At 38.3% G+C, this 17,960-nt stretch overlaps 1 protein-coding gene across 2 annotated transcripts; it reads left to right on the top strand.

Annotated features, from left to right (window-relative positions):
• The first annotated feature begins 857 nt into the window (after positions 1-857).
• Positions 858-17,674, top strand: sap130b (Sin3A-associated protein b). Of its 2 annotated transcripts, none has more exons than XM_055202367.2 (21): positions 858-981; positions 2,007-2,122; positions 2,231-2,469; positions 2,896-3,057; positions 8,116-8,239; positions 8,322-8,443; positions 8,921-9,039; positions 9,133-9,277; positions 9,368-9,458; positions 9,771-9,875; positions 11,618-11,759; positions 11,876-11,994; positions 12,425-12,691; positions 13,010-13,184; positions 13,257-13,361; positions 13,442-13,806; positions 14,310-14,531; positions 15,718-15,843; positions 15,956-16,059; positions 16,147-16,260; positions 16,508-17,674. In XM_055202367.2, exons 2-21 carry the CDS (start codon positions 2,023-2,025, stop codon positions 16,664-16,666), a joined length of 3,105 nt encoding a protein of 1,034 aa, XP_055058342.2. In that variant the 5' UTR covers positions 858-981; positions 2,007-2,022; the 3' UTR covers positions 16,667-17,674. The 2 variants fall into 2 exon arrangements, with proteins under 2 accessions (XP_055058342.2, XP_055058341.2); XM_055202366.2 differs by having other exon boundaries at positions 2,228-2,469.
• The last annotated feature ends 286 nt before the right edge of the window (positions 17,675-17,960 follow it).

Here is a 17,960-nt window from a genome sequence, read left to right as displayed (position 1 = left end):
GTCCATTCATAGATGGTACTCTGCATACCTTGGTTGTAACAAGTGCTTATTTGAGTTACTGCGCATTCGTCTCTAACATAACTCCAAAAAGTGCAGGTAACTCTATAAAATGTCTGCTAAAGATCTGAAGATCTGGAATACATCTCCTGTGTAAAAACATATCATAAATGTCTTGGAAAAAGCAGTTTTACATACATTCTAAATCATAAACATCTTTCAGACATCTTCTAAATCTCTATATGACATCTGTCAGGATAAGGAAACATCTCAGAGATGTATTGCAGTATAGGCAAACACTAAAAAATACATATTGCTTGCAGATGTAAATGTAGACATCAACTACATGTCTACGACATGCATGTGACTTGTATCTGGGAACATGGCATTTTTTTTGTCACACAACTGCTGCTCACTGAATATGTTCTCTTTTTTGGACCATTTTCTCTAAACCAGTGGTTCTCCCGAGATTGTGCCAGGGGGCCCCAATTTTATGACATTTTATAAATAATTCATAAATTATGTGTAATTAAACCTAAAAAAAAAAACAAGGCTACTGGCCAACAGCACTACATTGTATAATTGAATATGTTTTTTTTTGTTTAATTAAAATTGTAAGTTTTAGAATGTTTTATGTCATACATTTTTTGGGGGGGCCCGAAGGGATGCACATGCTGAAAAAGTTTGAGAACCACTGCTCTAAAACCCTAAAGATGGTTGTGTTTAAAAATTCCAGTAGATCAACTAAAAGTTTTTTTAATACCCAGACCAGCCGGGTTATCACATTTATCCATGTGTGGAGCTGCACACATTAAAGCTCCTTGTCAAAACCACTGACCCAACAGAGATGGAATCAAGTTGGAGGACTTTTATTTTGAAGTTCAAAACCGGAAGTGAAATGACTTGAAGCCAGATTCCCGTTGATTCCAATGGTCGATTTGCCGGGGTACGGAACGGATGGATAGTGCGGACGTCGTGATTACGGTAAATCTGGGATTTTGCTTCTTTAAACACATCAGAGCTGCTACGATAACGTGTTAACCGCGAGACATTTTAAAAGCATCACATTAATGTCTACATCAAGGTAACGTTCGTGTCTCGTCAGTTCTGCTCAAGATCTCTGAACTGCCAGCAGTCCCGGTTGTTGTAATCCCCCAAACGTATATTTGTCCAATATAAAAATATCATACGGATGCGAACTGATGTATTGTGGGAATAAGGCATGATTTAAGTACACAGTAGCTATTAAATAACCCGACGAACCCATCCGAGTAGGGTAGCAGCTAGCCCTGGTGTCCTATTGCCCTGACAACCATTTAATGCTACAAATCAGCTGCGGAATATTGAAATGCCTGCAGTGTTCTGTCATCTGACGCTGCACTCGTATTCGACTTTAAAAGAAAGATAAATCAAACAAACAAACACATTTGGGTTGTCGGGAGTTAACGTTATATCGCTTCTTGTTATGTGAGGTGAACATATTTTCAGTGGATTTTTAATGATTAATACATTTAAGTAGATACTGGAATACATATTCATATACAATAGTAGCCAAAAGTGATGTCAAGTTGGCATTTTTGTATTAAGTATTAAATTCATTTAGTTATTCACTTATTGTTTTGCTCAGCTTGTAGAGCATAGAGCTCGGGAAACGCTAACGTTACCATTTACCAATGCAAAGGCTATGGGCTCAGTTCCCATATGCACTAAGTTGCTTTGGATAAAAGCATCTGCAAAATGCATTAATGTAATTTTTTTGCGATATACACATCATATGCGGTATTTGATCATTTTTGTATCTTGCGGTGAAAGATGTCATTGACAATTTGAAGGAGAGCTAATTAAAAAAAACGTACAAACAAGTATATAAGTATAGTGTGTATGCTGTGTGCTTCCATAGTGTTCTGCAGCAAATGTGATTGTATTGTGCAGTACAGTTTTGTCTATTTTTTGTCCATATTGCCCCCTGCATTATATCCTGGCACATTTTGCTCCTTCGCTTTTTGCAGGAAGAAGTTTGTGAAGATGAGTTCGCAGCAGTATCCACGTCCAGGACTCCCATCTGGCTTGGGACAAACACTTGGCAATAACACTACAGGACTTCCGGGAAGTCAAAAAAACACAGGTAACAGTCAAGCTAGGTTCTAGACTTAAGAGTCATGAAGGCATTTTTAGCTGTCACAAAACGCTTTGTGCTTTGGTAGTTGTGACCCGGTATTGTTGGTTTAAGCAGGACGTGAGGACTCTAATCATGCTCTGCGTGAGGGAACTACAGCTTTCAGAGATGACAAACAGGAGACTGTGGTGGTGCGACCTTACGCCCAACCCCAGACTCAGCATTCACCTTACGGGACAGCTTCGACTCTAACCCCTCCTCTTCCACAGCACCTCCCTGTTCAGCCAGGCACGTCTGTCTCAGCATCCCACCTCCCTCAGGGTCTTTCTTTAGCCTTCACAGAGGGTCCTCTTAAGGTACAGACAGTTCATCTTGATCTAATACTTACTATGGGTGTGCAAAACTAGATAATTTAAAGTAGACTAGTTAGTGAGTTGCTAAAGGACTGAGCTGTATGTGGAATTAGCGTAGAAATGCTGAATGTGAATCTGAATGTGCATGGCTGTAGTGAAATTGTATTTAAGTGACACACGTTTTCTCAAAGAATTAAAACCCTCTAACAGCTAAAGCACATCACGCTAAAAATATCAAAAAATAACAAAAACATCTATGTGACCTAACTAATCAAAAGGTTGAACAGTATGTTCATCATCATATGCATCTCTAGTACTTTAGGTTTACAAACCTTAGTCGTAAAATCTTCTCCCTATTAAATGGATAAGACTAAAGTAAGCATATTACAAAGTCAACATTTGCTTTCATTTCCATTCTTTTTAATCCAGTCTGCCCTGAAGACACCCATGTCAAGCCGTGTAATAGCTCCCGCACCTGTGTCAACAAAAGGTCAGTTCAATCTCCCCTCCAAGGTGCCCGGTCATATCACTGCTACTATGGAGACTTCACCGGCATCCGGTATTCCTGTGGCGACCATTAGTGGACAGCAGGTTAGTTGCACTTTATAATCGAATTAGCTATTCAAACTTTGGATTAAGGCCCAATTTCACACACAAGCGATAAAAGTGATACTCCAGTTAAATATGAAAAATAACTCATGATTTACTCATCCTCAAGCAATCTGAGATACATATGTCCATCATCTTTCAGACAAACACATGTGGAGTTATTTTAGTAAATGTCTTTGCTTTTCCAAGCTTATAATAGGAGAAAACTGGGATCCAGGGAACAATTTCTGACTTTAAGGCCCAAAAAAGTGCATCCATCCTTCATAGAAGTAATCCATATAGCTCCAAGGGGTTAATTAAGGGCTTTTATGTGTAATCAATGGAATATTGTGTAAAAAATATCCATATTTAAAACTTTATAAACTATAAAAACTAGCTACCAGTAACAACGTCATCTTAAACTCATGTGATGACCCCTGCTGGCAAAATGAGTCGGAATGTGCACCGTGTAATTTTGTGCTGCAGAGAAAAGAAACATAAATGTTGATTTTGGTCAAAATTGAGGTTTTCATAAAAATTAGTACATTAAGCCCCTCGTCTAGCGATCCCAATGCTCTAAATAGTCATTAAACATCTGAAATGATCTTTATTTGTACGTTTTCTAAGAGGTGTACCATCCTAAATGCTAAACCTATTTAAACGGACAATGTGTCGTTTTTATTACAGTGCATTGAAAATCGCCCCCCCCCAGGGGCGAAAAAGCAGCCGAAAAAACCCATAGACTTAACATGGAGACAAACTTTGACGAGTCGTAGCTCAGACCTAGGATCTCACAGAAACTTGTGACTTGCCACATTTGAAGAGGCTGGCAGGCTCTGTAAGAACATACCTCACAATGGGGTGTAAGTTGTACCCCTGGGGTGTAAGAGGCCCCCAAATTTCCCCATAGACTTATAATGGGGCAGGAATCATGTCCATATAAGGAAATAAAAACGTCCCAGATGGGATATCTTTGCAGCGCAGTGTCATAGAGACATGAGGGTGGGCTCATTTTACTCAGGCATCCAATCAGTCCCTTAGGATCCTTATTGAGCTATTAAGCCACGCCCCTAGCAACCATTTTGGGCACCCTAGCAACATTTCCCATAGACTGCCATTATAAAATGCCCAGATGGATATCTTTGCAGCACAGTGTCACAGAGACATAGGGGTGGGCTCATTTTACTCAGGCAACCAATCAGTCTCACACCATCCTTATTGAGGTATTAAGCCACGCCCCTAGCAACCAAATATGAGCAGCCTAGCAACATAATAAACAAAGCCTTATATCTCTGGATCCGAACATCATAGAGACATGGGGGTTGGGTCTTTGGGTCATATTAGCTTCATGCTAACTTCATGCTAAGTCATACTAGCTTTGTGCTAGTTTCATGCTAGCTTTATGCTAATTTCATAATAAATCTAGCTAACTTAATGCTAAATCATGCCAGCTTCATGTTAAATCTTGTTAGCTTCACGCTAAATCATGCTAGCTTCATGCTAATCATGCTAGCATCATGCTAGCATCATGCTAATGTAATGATAAATTCATGTTAAAGTCATGCTACATTCCTGGTAATCATGCTAGCATCATGCTTCCTTCATGCAAATTATGCTAGCTTCATGCTAATCATACTCACATCATGCTAGCTTCATGCTAATCATGCTAGCTTCATGCTCATCATGCTAACATCATGTTAATCATGCTAGCATCCTGCGACCTTCATGCAAATTATGCTAGCTTCATGCTAATCCTACTAACCTCCTGCTGGCTTCATGCTAATCATGCTAGCTTCATGCTAATCATGTTAGCATCATGTTAGCTTCATGCTTATCATGCTAGCTTCATGCTTATCATGCTAGCTTCATGCTAGCTTCATGCTAATCATGCTAACATCATGCTACCTTCATGCAAATTATGCTAGCGTCATGCTAATCATACTAACATCATGCTTGCTTCATGCTAATCATGCTAACATCATGCTAGCTTCATGTTAATCATGCTAGCATCATGCTAGCTTCATGCTAATCATGCTAGCTTCATGCTTATCATGCTAGCATGATGCTAGCTTCATGCTTATCATGCTAGCATCATGCTAGCTTCATGCTTATCATGCTAGCATCATGCTAGCTTCAATGGTAATCATGCTAACATCATGCTAGCTTCAATGCTAATCATGCTAACATCATGCTAGCTTCATGCTAATCATGTTAGCATCATGCTACCTTCATGCAAATTATGCTAGCTTCATGCTAATCATACTAACATCATGCTAACATCATGCTAGCTTCATGCTAACATCATGTTAGCTTCATGCTAATCATGCTAGCATCATGCTAGCTTCATGCTTATCATGCTAGCATCATGCTTATCATGCTAACATCATGCTAGCTTCATGCTAATCATGCTAGCATCATGCTAGCTTCAATGCTAATCATGCTAACATCATGCTAGCTTCATGCTTATCATGCTAGCATCATGCTAGCTTCATGCTAATCATGTTAGCATCATGCTAACATCATGTTAATCATGCTAACATCATGCTAGCTTCATGCTAATCATGCTAATATCATGTTAACTTCATGCTAAATCTTACTAACATCATGCTAAATCATGCTAGCTTCATGCTAAACCATGCTAACATCATGTTAGCTTCATGCTAAATCATGCTAACTTCATGCTAAATCATGCTAGCTTTATGTTAAATCATTCTAACTTCATGCTAAATCATGCTAGCTTTATGCTAAATCATGCTAACATCATGCTGGCTTCATACTAAATCATGTTAGCTTCATGGTAAATCATGCTAACTTCATGCTAAATCATGCTTAATCATGTTAAATCATGTTAGCTTCATGCTAAATCATGCTAGCTTCATGCTAAGTCATGCTTAATCATGTTAGCTTCATGCTAAATCATGTTAGCTTCATGTTTAATCATGTTTGTTTCATGTTAAATCATGCTAGCTTCATGGTAAATCATGCTAGCTTCATGGTAAATCATGTTAGCTTCATGCTAAATCATGTTAACGTCATGTTAAATCATGCTAGCTTCATGCTAAATCATGCTAACATTATGTTAAATCATGCTAGCTTCATGTTAAATCATGCTAGCTTCATGCTAAATCATGCTAGCTTCATGATAAATCATGTTAGCTTCATGCTAAATCATGTTAACGTCATGTTAAATCATGCTAGCTTCATGCTAAATCATGCTAGCTTCATGGTAAATTATGCTAGCTTCATGCTAAATCATGTTAACTCATGCTAGCTTCATATTTTATCATAATAACTTTTTTAAATCATGCTAGCATCACACTAAAACATGTCAACAGCCAGGTAAACTACTAGACTAAATTTCTTTTACATTTCTGTCAATCAACTTTTTTGCATTTTCATGCACTGGTAATTCCTTGGGAATTGCATTTCTAGTTTTAAGTATTTTATTAGTCAAAATCAATGTCATTCTTAAATATGCCCTCATTGGTGTCAAATCACCTCTGCCAATGATCAAACCTTTCTTTGTAAGCTTACAAGGATGCTTCCATGTCATTTCGCCATATTGATAAACTATAATAGCAGAGAGGGGCAAAAAGCACTAGCCTACCGGCAGTGTTGTGAAAGTTCATTTTCTACATGAACTAGTTCAAAGTTCAGTTCACAAATTTTAAAATGAACTAGTTCATAGTTCATATTTAAAAATTTTGAACCAGGGTTTACATTACTATTGACTGTCTGTTAATTTTTGTATTTGCTTGCACATACCTTAAAGGCTAGCCGAGTGCTTCAAACACCGGGCGAAAAGCGTTGCGTGGCGTCGCGTGTCGGACAACTCGCAGGTATTGCAGAGTCTATTTCAATGCGTTTCCACAATGCGTTTTCATTCAGAACACATGAACCAGCTGAAACGGACAAGGAGATCAGTGAGTACATAACGGCTACCGTAGTTGCAACACGCACAATTCGTTTGAATGCAAAATACAATTTCGCCACTAGATGGGGAAAAAACCTACTTACTGTCCCTTTAAATAGATGCGTGTCCATCCACTTGCATGTGAAATTTTGGTTTTGGTTTTAAAACATGCAGGAATAAGAAAATAAAGTGCAGGACTTGCTTGATGTGTAAAATAGCTATTAAAAGAGATAAAGTTTGGCACCTGATTGATGTTAAAAAGAGTTATTAAGAGCAATAAGACATGAAAACGATCTTCCTCGCGCTGACGACAGATCCGCGAGCCCAATATATACACAAACACAGAATTACAGTTTTAAAAATATCTGTTTTGACAAGAATTCATGCTGATATAATCTGTTATGTCTTAAGTGAATGTTTAGTTAACTTTTGGGGAAAAAAATCTGATATGTGAGATTATATCCTTTCATACAGTAGATCTTAAAGCTGTCTGTCTCAATGTCAATTAAACAATAATAGAAAGAAAAAAGTTGAAAATATATCTTTCCTACCGGTATAGTATTGTTTATGACTTTGTGTGTGCCAAATCTATTAGTTTAACCAGTGATTTTAAGGTATGGATAGGGTTATTTTGTTTTTGAACCTTTAACTCTTTATTTTTTTTTCAAAATTGCCTTTGCTGACTGTATTAACTTCAAACAGGTGCTCTTTCATTTTTTTTGTCAATCATTCATCGTTTTGAAGGTTTTTTTAAAGAAAATGTCAAAATATAAATAACTCATTTTAAAAAATGTGCTTATTCTGACTCATTTTGCCAGCACAGGCAATTGTTTTGACTCAAGATTCACTCCTGTAATCTATTTTTCTAAGTCGCATCTGTAAAAGCTACTTTAAGAAACTGTATAATTTGGCTGATCAGTAAATCCTGGTGCATGCTTGTAACAGTTAGACTATGGAGCAAATTAACTTTGTCAGAGTTGAAATTCTTGTAGTGGATGATCACAATTCCAGTAAAGTACAGTAAATCTTTAGTCTACTGCACCGTCCGCAGCCTAGATGCGAAAAAACTCAAACGATCAGCCGATGATTTTCAATTTTGAATAATTTTTTATTTAGTTTCAATTACTTTTTTGTTTCACTATTATAAGGGTCACACTGGTAACCTACAGCATCTAATGACCAACGTGCAGATCATCCGCGGTGGAGCCCCTGCACTGCAGATTGGTTCCTCTGCTGCTCATCAGCATCCATTCCCCTCCCACTTACCCAGAGGTGAGTTTAACAAATGTCTGCCTGGCTATTCAAACAGTTCGCAGCATTGGCTTGCTGACTGTATTTTATTCTGTCTTTACAGGAGCAGCTGCAGCAGCTGTGATTTCAAACTCCAAAGGAACCACAGTGCTGAGACCCGCAGTAGGCCCAACCTCTGCTGCAGGGCAACCTACAGTCCAGCACATAATCCACCAATCAATTCAGGTACTAGTTTATAATCGGTTAGTTAATCTAATGCTGAATGTTATTAATAATGATCAAATGTGTTGAACTAGAAATAAGTTAAAGGAACAGAATGTAGGATTGTGGCCAAAACTGGTATTGGAATCACACAACTGGTGGCCAATACACAAAATGACAACATAAACATCAGTTGAGGGCTGCAACTCCACTTTTTAAATGACAATATCCTTGCCAGACCACTGTTGTCAGTGATATAAGTATTTGAAATAAAAATGATTTCTTAATGTCTAGTGACATATCAGGGCCATTTTATGATTCATTGATATACATTTCTTACATACTGTTCCTTTAAGGGTACTATACTGAAATCCTTATCGTTCTGCTGAATGCAAAATAAAAAAAAATGGATTAAGTGAAAAAAAACAGCAGGTGTTCCAGTGTGGTGATCTCTCTCTCTATGAATTTTGAACATATCTGAGAAATGCGTATGTATTACAGACTCGACCCATAGTCACTACCTCTCCAGCAGTGCTGCCTACTGCAGTGGCTCCAGTGACCAGACCTCAGTCTCCAGTTATCACCACAGTGGCTGCACATTCTGGAGACCTGATGCATGGGTAAGGCTCATTCACTTTAGATACAGCTCTTGCACCAAATTCATTAGAAAGAGGCTTTGATAAAAAATACTATTTCCTCCTTCTGGAATCTAGACGCTCAACGTTGACAATCCACCCACCTCCGGCAGCCCTGAGTATCCAACGACCTCCGCCCTCACGGGACACGCCAACACGCATTACCCTTCCCTCTCACCCTGCAATTGCTGCTCAGAAAGCCCTGCCTCACTCTGTTGCACAGGTTAAAGATGTTCCTGAAGTATGCCTGATCTTGGTTGTTTTGTTAAATATCAGCAGATGCAAGCATGTCCCTCTTTTTGCTTTGTCATAGAAGCCCATATTCAGCACTGTGACGCCTGTTGTTGCCGCAACAGTGGCTCCCATTCAGGCCACCAACACTGCACCATCATCCACTGCAACAGGTTGGTTGTACTACTATGGTACACTTGTTGGTTTAATCGCTGGATTGCAAACCACAGGGTTGTCATGATACCAAACACTTGATACAAATTATTGTAAAATGAAGTTACATAAATATAACAGCATATATTCACAAACTTCTTAATGACGAATAATTAAACATTTGCTTTAGAACAAAGAAATACATTTACCAAAGTAGTACATTTTGATATCTCTAAATAACATTGACTAAAATGTTTCCAGATCTATTATACAGTCCTAATATGTTTCTAAATATTATCCAATTATTGCTTAAGTTAACGCCTCTTTTTTAGGTTCTGCCCCTCACACCCAAATATCCAGTAGTAACATTGTCACTATGTCTGTGGCATCCCACTCTTCTCATGCTACAGCAGCGACCACATCTACGATCCCTGTGGGTAAGAAACTTATTTTTTGTTTATTTATTATTTTTTCTAAGACTTTTATCCAAGTTAGCATGGTTGTGACTAACTTTTAAAAACCACCAACTAATTTATTGATATTAATTTATTATATATATGATATATTATTGATTTCACTAATTTATGTATGTATGTATGTATGTATGTATGTATGTATGTATGTATGTATGTATGTATGTATGTATGTATGTATGTATGTATGTATGTATGTATGTATGTATGTATGTATGTATGTATGTATGTATGTATGTATGTATGTATGTATGTATGTATGTATGTATATATATATGAAGAGTTTGGTTCCAAAACGCAATAAATCCATTTTGACAAATTTTGGTAAAAACCTGTTTTCTATACCAAGAAAGTGACAAGATGAAAACAACTATTTTCTGTTACAAACTTTCACATAGCATCTTTAGGTTATAAAAACATAAAAAATTCAAATCCATAAGTTGATTTTCAAAGATTTATTATAAAAACGGATTATTTTTTCCACAAAATGCAATAAATCCATGACAGTTTTTATTCAAAATGCTATAAATCTATTGAATCAATAGCCTATATAAATGTGCATTCATCTTTGCCATGTTATATTCGTTTAGTTGACTAGTTGTACACACTAATTAAAAATATAAACATTAATGGCATTAATCAAAACACTTACTTTGTCATATTAAGATCACTGTCATTGCGGTTACTTGACGTCCTCGCTTAACGTCTTTCACATAGATCAGCTGTAAAATGTTTTTGGTCCTGCTCGATTTTCGTTGACTTTGAGTAAAATTATGTAAAGTTTTTCATAAGATCCTCTGGGGTCAATGTTTTAGCATGAGAAGCTTGATGCTGTCGGGAGAAGCACCCGTCTCCCGAGTGCCTCTCAGGGAAATTATTAGATGTTGATGGCTTACGTTTCTTTCCCATCACAGAAAACCATCACAGGTTTAGCGATGCAATTAAAGTATTATTTTGTTTTGTTTGTTGATCACGAAGTACAAAGTAGATGAGGAAAACTAGGACTCCGTGTACTCAGCGCGTCCGCCATTGTTTGTTTACATTGCGTGACTGGTGGGCTGTAATATCAGAAATGGATTTATTGCGTTCTGTAAAAAAGAGGGAGTGGCGTTTATCGCATTTTGGGAAAAAAGGGAGAAAAGATGACAGAATAACACGGCGGATATTGGATTTTGCGTAAAATTAAGAATTTACTTTTAACTACTGACCTGATATAATACTGATTTTGGCAGTAACTCATTTTTTTCAAAAATGGCGTTTATGGCGTTTTGGAACCAAACTCTTCATATATATATATATATATATATATATATATATATATATATATATATATATATATATATATATATATATATATATATATATATATATATATATATATATATATATATATATATATATATATATATATATATATATATATATATATATATATATATTACATTATTTAGATTGATTTCATGTAGAAAGCAGTAAATCACAAAAAATATTTAAGATGGGTTTTTCACAGCCATGGGTCACATGTTGATGTAAACATTGATGTAAATATAAAAATGCAATGGTAAATTATGATCAATAAAATTTTACAAGGTTTGAATGTAGGAGACACAATGTTGACACATTTTGTTTTACAAGTAGGTTTCCACAAACACGTGTGCTTGTAAAATGGTAAAGCCTTGATCTAAAGGATTTCTGTTTCCTTTTAGCTAAAGTGGTTCCACAGCCCATCACGCACACCTCACCCCGTATCCAGTCTGATTATGCTGGAGAGAGGGGCAACATCATCCCAATCTCTGGTCACCGCTCCTCTCCCAACCCTATAACCATGGAGAACCGCACTGATAACAGGTAAACATCCTTACCCTTATAATACTTAAAAAAAAACAGTTTACTTTACCTTTTAATTGTCTTTTAGCTATAAAAGCTTTCAAAGCCTTGAAGATTATTTTGTGGTTCTTTTATAGACAGCCTGTTCCAGTGCAGTTCCAGTATTTCCTGCCCACCTACCCATCAGCATCGTACCCACTGACCCACACTTATACCCCCATCACAAGCTCTGTGTCATCCATACGGCCTTATCCAGGTACCACTGGTGCTAAATCAAATTAATCCTAATTCTGTATGGCTTCTACTCAATATGACCATATGTAAATATTTTTGACCAGTCCTACTGTTGTAAAGCTTACTATCTACCATACAAATCTCTAAAATCCAAGTTTATGGTCGTCCTGTGGGTTTGCATATTATCGAATTGACAAAAGTCAATTGAAAGAAACGAAGGTTGTCAAACCATTTTTCTTTCTTTTCTTTTACCTTTTTTGCATAAAGGCTTCAGATTAATGTTGAATTTATTTAAATTTATTTGAAATTTTTACAAAATAAATTATAAAATAGCAAGTATCCCATACCATCCCATTTTTTTTTTTAATCTGTTGAGGCTAAAAACACAATAAAGCACTTAGCTTATTTCCATTGTTTATATTTTCAATGTTTGTTTGTTTGTGTGGACGCAGTAACTGCCCAGGCTTCCAGTACAGCCATGCCTACCCAGACCGGTGTGGGAGTCGCACCAGTACATCTGAACTCTATGCAGCTAATGACCGTAGACCGCATTACCCAGATCAACACCCAAAACATCCAGCCGGCTGCCGTGGCAGCACAGGGTATCCAGCCCACACCCATTTCAGCCCAGGGTCTGCATACATCTGCTCAGATCACAACCCCGAACATTCAGCCCACATCAGTCAACCAACAGCCCCAAACAGAGTCCAAAGCTTCAGGTGAGAAGCCCTTAAATAAGCTTGGAGTCGTATAAAGGTCAACTTTCAGTTCTCAGCACTGATTCACATCAAGCGTTCTTTATGGAATAGGTACAACTGGAGTGTTTAAGGCCATGCTGGCATTTGAATTGATGGTTTTGTATTGCATGATATTCAAAATTGATGTGGTAAAATTATTAGTAGATAGAGATGCATTTGGTAGCTCATTGTTTAGAAATCATAAAGAACATTGTAAAGACAGTGCATGAATGTATGCACCAATGTGCGTTTAAAATAGCAAAAACATTTGTTGATGGTTTTCTATGTTTTTTCCCCCAGTTGTGCTGGCCGATGGTTCCACACTAATGGCTAACTCTTTAGGCAATGCGTTCACCAACAGTCAGCCTACCACTTCTGTGACCCAAGCACACAATCAAAGTGTCAGTTCGGGCACCCCATCCCTGGTGACTTCACCTCGACCTAGCATTCTACGTAAGAAACCTGCCAATGAAGGGTAAGAATCTCACTGTTTTTACAACACATTCCAGTTTTTGAACATTCTTATTGACTTTCTGATTTATTAAAGTGCCACTGTTAGAAAGAACCTGATACCAGGTCAGCTCAGTGACTCCACAACCCCCAGAATGGATGGTGCCATCAGGAGTGCCTCGGGATCACCTCGTCCGGCAGGGTAATGGCATATAGTAGTAAAATACAGCTTTGCAGTGTTGTAGGATCACATGGTCTTTTAACCTCTGAATTCATTTGCAGTGTAAAGCCCAAACTTGATATCCACGTGAGCCTCGCCCCCTCAGTGACTGCGGGAATGGAGGCTACTCCCAGCCAGGGAAACGAACAGCAACCACAATACCTGGGGCCACCACCATCACAACCTGTCTCCTCCCTTCTCACATCAGCCACGCCCCCTTCTCAACCCAATCCTGCTCTCTCAACCATACCTGCTGCTATGGCAGTCACATCGCCCGTCCCTTCCATGGCTAATGTAGTGGCCCCGCCCACTCAACCAGCAGCCAGTACCCCAGCAGCCAGTACCACATCAGCATGTGCCATTAGCTCCACCCTTCCAGAGATTAATATTAAACAAGAGGCGGAGCCTGTGGATAGTACAAAACCAGGTAGGTTCCATGTGCAAACAAAAGATTTACACCAGTGCACTGAGTTTATAGTCAGTTGCTGGCAACCATACTCGTTTGGAATAGAAAAATCCAATATTTCTTTTGAAAGTTACCAAGGGGACTATTTTCAGCTTCTGCGTAATATCGCTACGCCGCCTGCAGCCATGTTACAGCAGCAAAGTCCTTGAGTATTACACCAGAATTAAAGTATAGTCCTAGCCATATCTGCCTAGAAAATTGCAACTTTATATTTCCTGTCGGTCTTAGTACACGATGTAACTACAGAAGAGTCAAGTTTTAAATAGGAAAATATCCAAACTCTTTGGTTATTTTTTAGCGTAATGCTAATGGTCTAATCAGATTCAATGGATTGTGCTAAGCTATGAAATGATTTCTTAATGTCTAGTGACATATCAGGGCCATTTTATGATTAATTGATATTAATTCTTACATACTGTTCCTTTAACTGATTAAACTGCACCTGTCATCTTATACCCCGTCAGTGGCTTCAGGACCCAACAGCGGCGCGCAGATGTTGGCATTACCTGCTGCAGACATCACCCCAGGAGCTTCACCCAGGAAGAAGCCTCGAAAACAGCAGCACGTCATCTCCACTGAGGAGAGCGAGATGATGGAGACCAATAGCACGGACGAGGAGAAGTTCCCACCAAAACCCCTTAGTCAACGTGCAGAGAAACGCAAGTCCCCTCCCAAAGAATACATTGGTGAGTTCTGAATTATGACCACTAGGGTTGCTAAGTGTTGTTCCAGTAGAGTTTGGTTTTTAGGACATCTGGCGGTAATTCAGTAAACCTTGATCATCTGATTTGTGATTTTTTTTTAGTTGCCAGCCATCGCCAGCATTTTTCATGATTTTCACAAAAGTTTAATGCCTTCCAGAAAATGTTCTTTTTTTAAATATATAAACGTACAATATATCAAATGAAAGAACAGACCCTCTGCTTTCAAACAAAAAAGTTTTATCCTACCTTCAATAGTTCTCTTTTTATTACCTCTTAAATATACTTCCGGGTTTTATAAGCTGAGTAAAAGCAGCAGCTGGTGGATAATAGTGGTATTGCGAAAAGCCGGAAAAACTCGTCATTGGCAGGGAAGCGTTTTCTCTTAATTGACGAGATAACTCGTCAGTGGCGGCGAAAGAGTTACTAGGACAGCGTGTTATATGTTGTTTCTTTTTTTTGTATGCTTACATTTTCCCAAATAGTTCCAAGAACGTTTGGAGAAATTTGTAATCTAAAATAGTGTAGACTTTGGCTGATTATGAATCATGTGATCGCATAATCAGCGTTTTTCTGGAGGGACTGAATGTAACAGTTATAAAACTTTCATTGCGTCAAAATTTCATTGCGCCATCCATGAACAAGATTTTTGAGTGTCACTGGATTTTCATCTGAGGTTGAGGTGAAAACTACCCAATCAATCTTCCCAGCATCATCAAGCTGCAAAATGCATAGTGGATGTTGCGAAAATTACATATCGTGCCTTACAATTGTTCTTGAAGAGAATGCAAATTACAACCCAATAATTGTTACCGCTTCTCCACTGACCATCACTAACAATCACTAAGAAAAATCTGCTTCATACTATACTACCATCTGTCTGTGTAAATGTCTACAGGAATATTGACGTTTTAACTGAACTGAACAGATGCCAAATTTATTACCAAAGCGGGGATAGGTAAAAATATTAAAGATACTGTAAGGATCTGACTTGGCCGTTTATACATTGTTTTAATGATAAAGCTTCATTCACACGTTCTAATACATCACATACAACACATTCAGCGCAGCAAAACTTAACAAAAGTTGTATGTGGGAGTCATTAATAATGCCATTAACTAATCATTTGTAACCACTGTGATGCTTAAATTAGCATTTATTAATTGTGCAGATGAGGAAGGAGTACGGTATGTTCCTACCAAAGTTCGGCCTCCCATCACTTTGCTACGACAGTACCGCAACCCCTGGAAGGCGGCGTACCATCACTTCCAGAGATACAGCGACATTCGTGTCAAGGGTCTGTATTTGCTGCACAGTATCTTATCATTTTCCATTTTGCCATTATAGTGTCCTAATATAATATATTGTCCCATGTCATTTAATAATACCTGTTCGTGTTACCCAATCAGAGGACAAGAAGGGCACGCTGCAGGATGTGGCCAATCAGAAGGGAGTGGTGTGCAGAGCCCAGGGCTGGAAAATTCACCTGTGTGCAGCACAGCTCATGCAGCTGGTGAGACTCCCTCTGTTGTAGTGTCTTATTTAACCATACAAAACAATGAATGCATCAGGCTAACTGTCTTCTGTCACAAATCTGCAGACGAATTTGGAGCACGACGCATACGATCGACTGACGAGTCTCCAGGAAGGCCTCATCCCGAAGAAGAAGGGCGGAGCTGATGATGATCTCCATCGTATAAATGAGCTCATACAGGTGGGATCCACATGTGATTTAGATTATCATCAATGCCTTAAGCAGACTCACTAAGATTTGATCCTGGATATTATATTACTATTAACAGTGAAGGTTAAGAGACAGCAGCTTCTCCTGTTTCATGCATCATCAATCTACGCCATTGTGTGACCTCTAGCTGCGAAAATGACATATTGTGCCTTTAAGTGTTCCGTTTTGCCCTTTCTTAGTAACAAATGTATCCTAATCGTAACTTCTCGCTCAACAGGGCAACATGCAGCGCTGCAAGCTGGTGATGGATCAGATCACGGAAGCACGTGATGCCATGCTGAAGGTGCTGGATCACAAGGAGCGTGTAATGAAGCTGCTTAATAAAAACAGCACAAGTAAGAAGCTCAACAAGCTGAAGCGTAAAGACAGAGCTTGAAGTGGAGCACCACTACAGGACAGCGTGACCATAAGCCTACAGGCACATTTCCTTGCCTCAACTGCCCCGACTGTACCGCCAGAGATTGGCCTTCTCAAGTCTTTGTCCGACTGCTGAATGTGAGGCAAACTTGGGGACATCTTCATCCGGCAAGCCCATCCTTTCCAGACACACATAGGGAACAACTATAAATGATCAGATAACTGAAACTTACAGAGTTTATTTTAGGGAAGTTGATCTTTAACATTCAGTTTTAAAGTGAATATACACGTTTCTCTGAAAACAAAAACTGACATTGTGAACCACAGATATCAGTAAAAGCAATGCTGTACATCTTAAACTCTAATAGATTATAACAGATCACTTTTTTATTTTTTTGGGGTGCCTTGTCTGTACTGTATTAAACTATGAATGACAGTATTATGTAACAGGCATTTATCATATGTTTGTAAGGTCCCTGCTCAAAACAATTGAGAAGCCATAATGATGCCATCCTCAATATCCTGGTTAACACACAGACTGGGCCTGTGGAAGTATTTTATCACACATGCATTGAGGGAAAATGTGATTTGGTAAAACAGAGTATTGTGCCTTTCGTGTGAACACAGGTTTGGTGCGATGTAATGGAAACGATTCCATTCTAAATTGTTGTTCTTCCATTCATTCTCATATCACTACCTTTAGATCCTTGAGGAATGATGTTTCTTATACCATCAGTCAAGTGCTCTGGCTGGCAGCATTGGCTCTTCGAGGGATTTCACTTATGCATTAAGGGCGGTGAGAGTTTTCAGATGAAATTTAGAAAGATACGATGCACACACAGTTAATACAAAGTGCATAATATAAGCTCTATTTTCATTTCTTTTCTGTTTAAATGAACGTTGAACCGGTGAACGCGGTGCCATTTGTGGCAAAGATGAATCATTGTATATTGACTGATCGGAATTTAATTTGAATTACATTTCATGTTGCACTCCGCTGCTCAAGTAAAGACACTTTGTACACGAATCTGTGTATTCTTTCCTCCAAGCCAACTTTTTAAGTGTCCCACCCAAATCTTAGGACAAGGGTTGATCAGGCTGATCACAACCAATATTTTTATAGTCTTTTGGTAAAAATTGTGATGCTATTTAAACAGGGTTCCCACAGGTCCTTAAAAATCCTTGAAAGTTTGTGAATCTGGGGGAAGTTTTCTGGGGAAAAAAATCCATATTATTCCCTGTGTACTAGTGTAGGATAATATAAAACTTCTAGACTTTTTAAGCACACATGCTAAACTGTTCACTTTAAATGC

The sequence above is a fragment of the Misgurnus anguillicaudatus genome, chromosome 2 (assembly GCF_027580225.2).
Source record: "Misgurnus anguillicaudatus chromosome 2, ASM2758022v2, whole genome shotgun sequence".
In the NCBI taxonomy this organism is placed as follows: Eukaryota; Metazoa; Chordata; class Actinopteri; order Cypriniformes; family Cobitidae; genus Misgurnus; species Misgurnus anguillicaudatus.
This window is presented reverse-complemented; position numbering and strand designations above follow the sequence as displayed.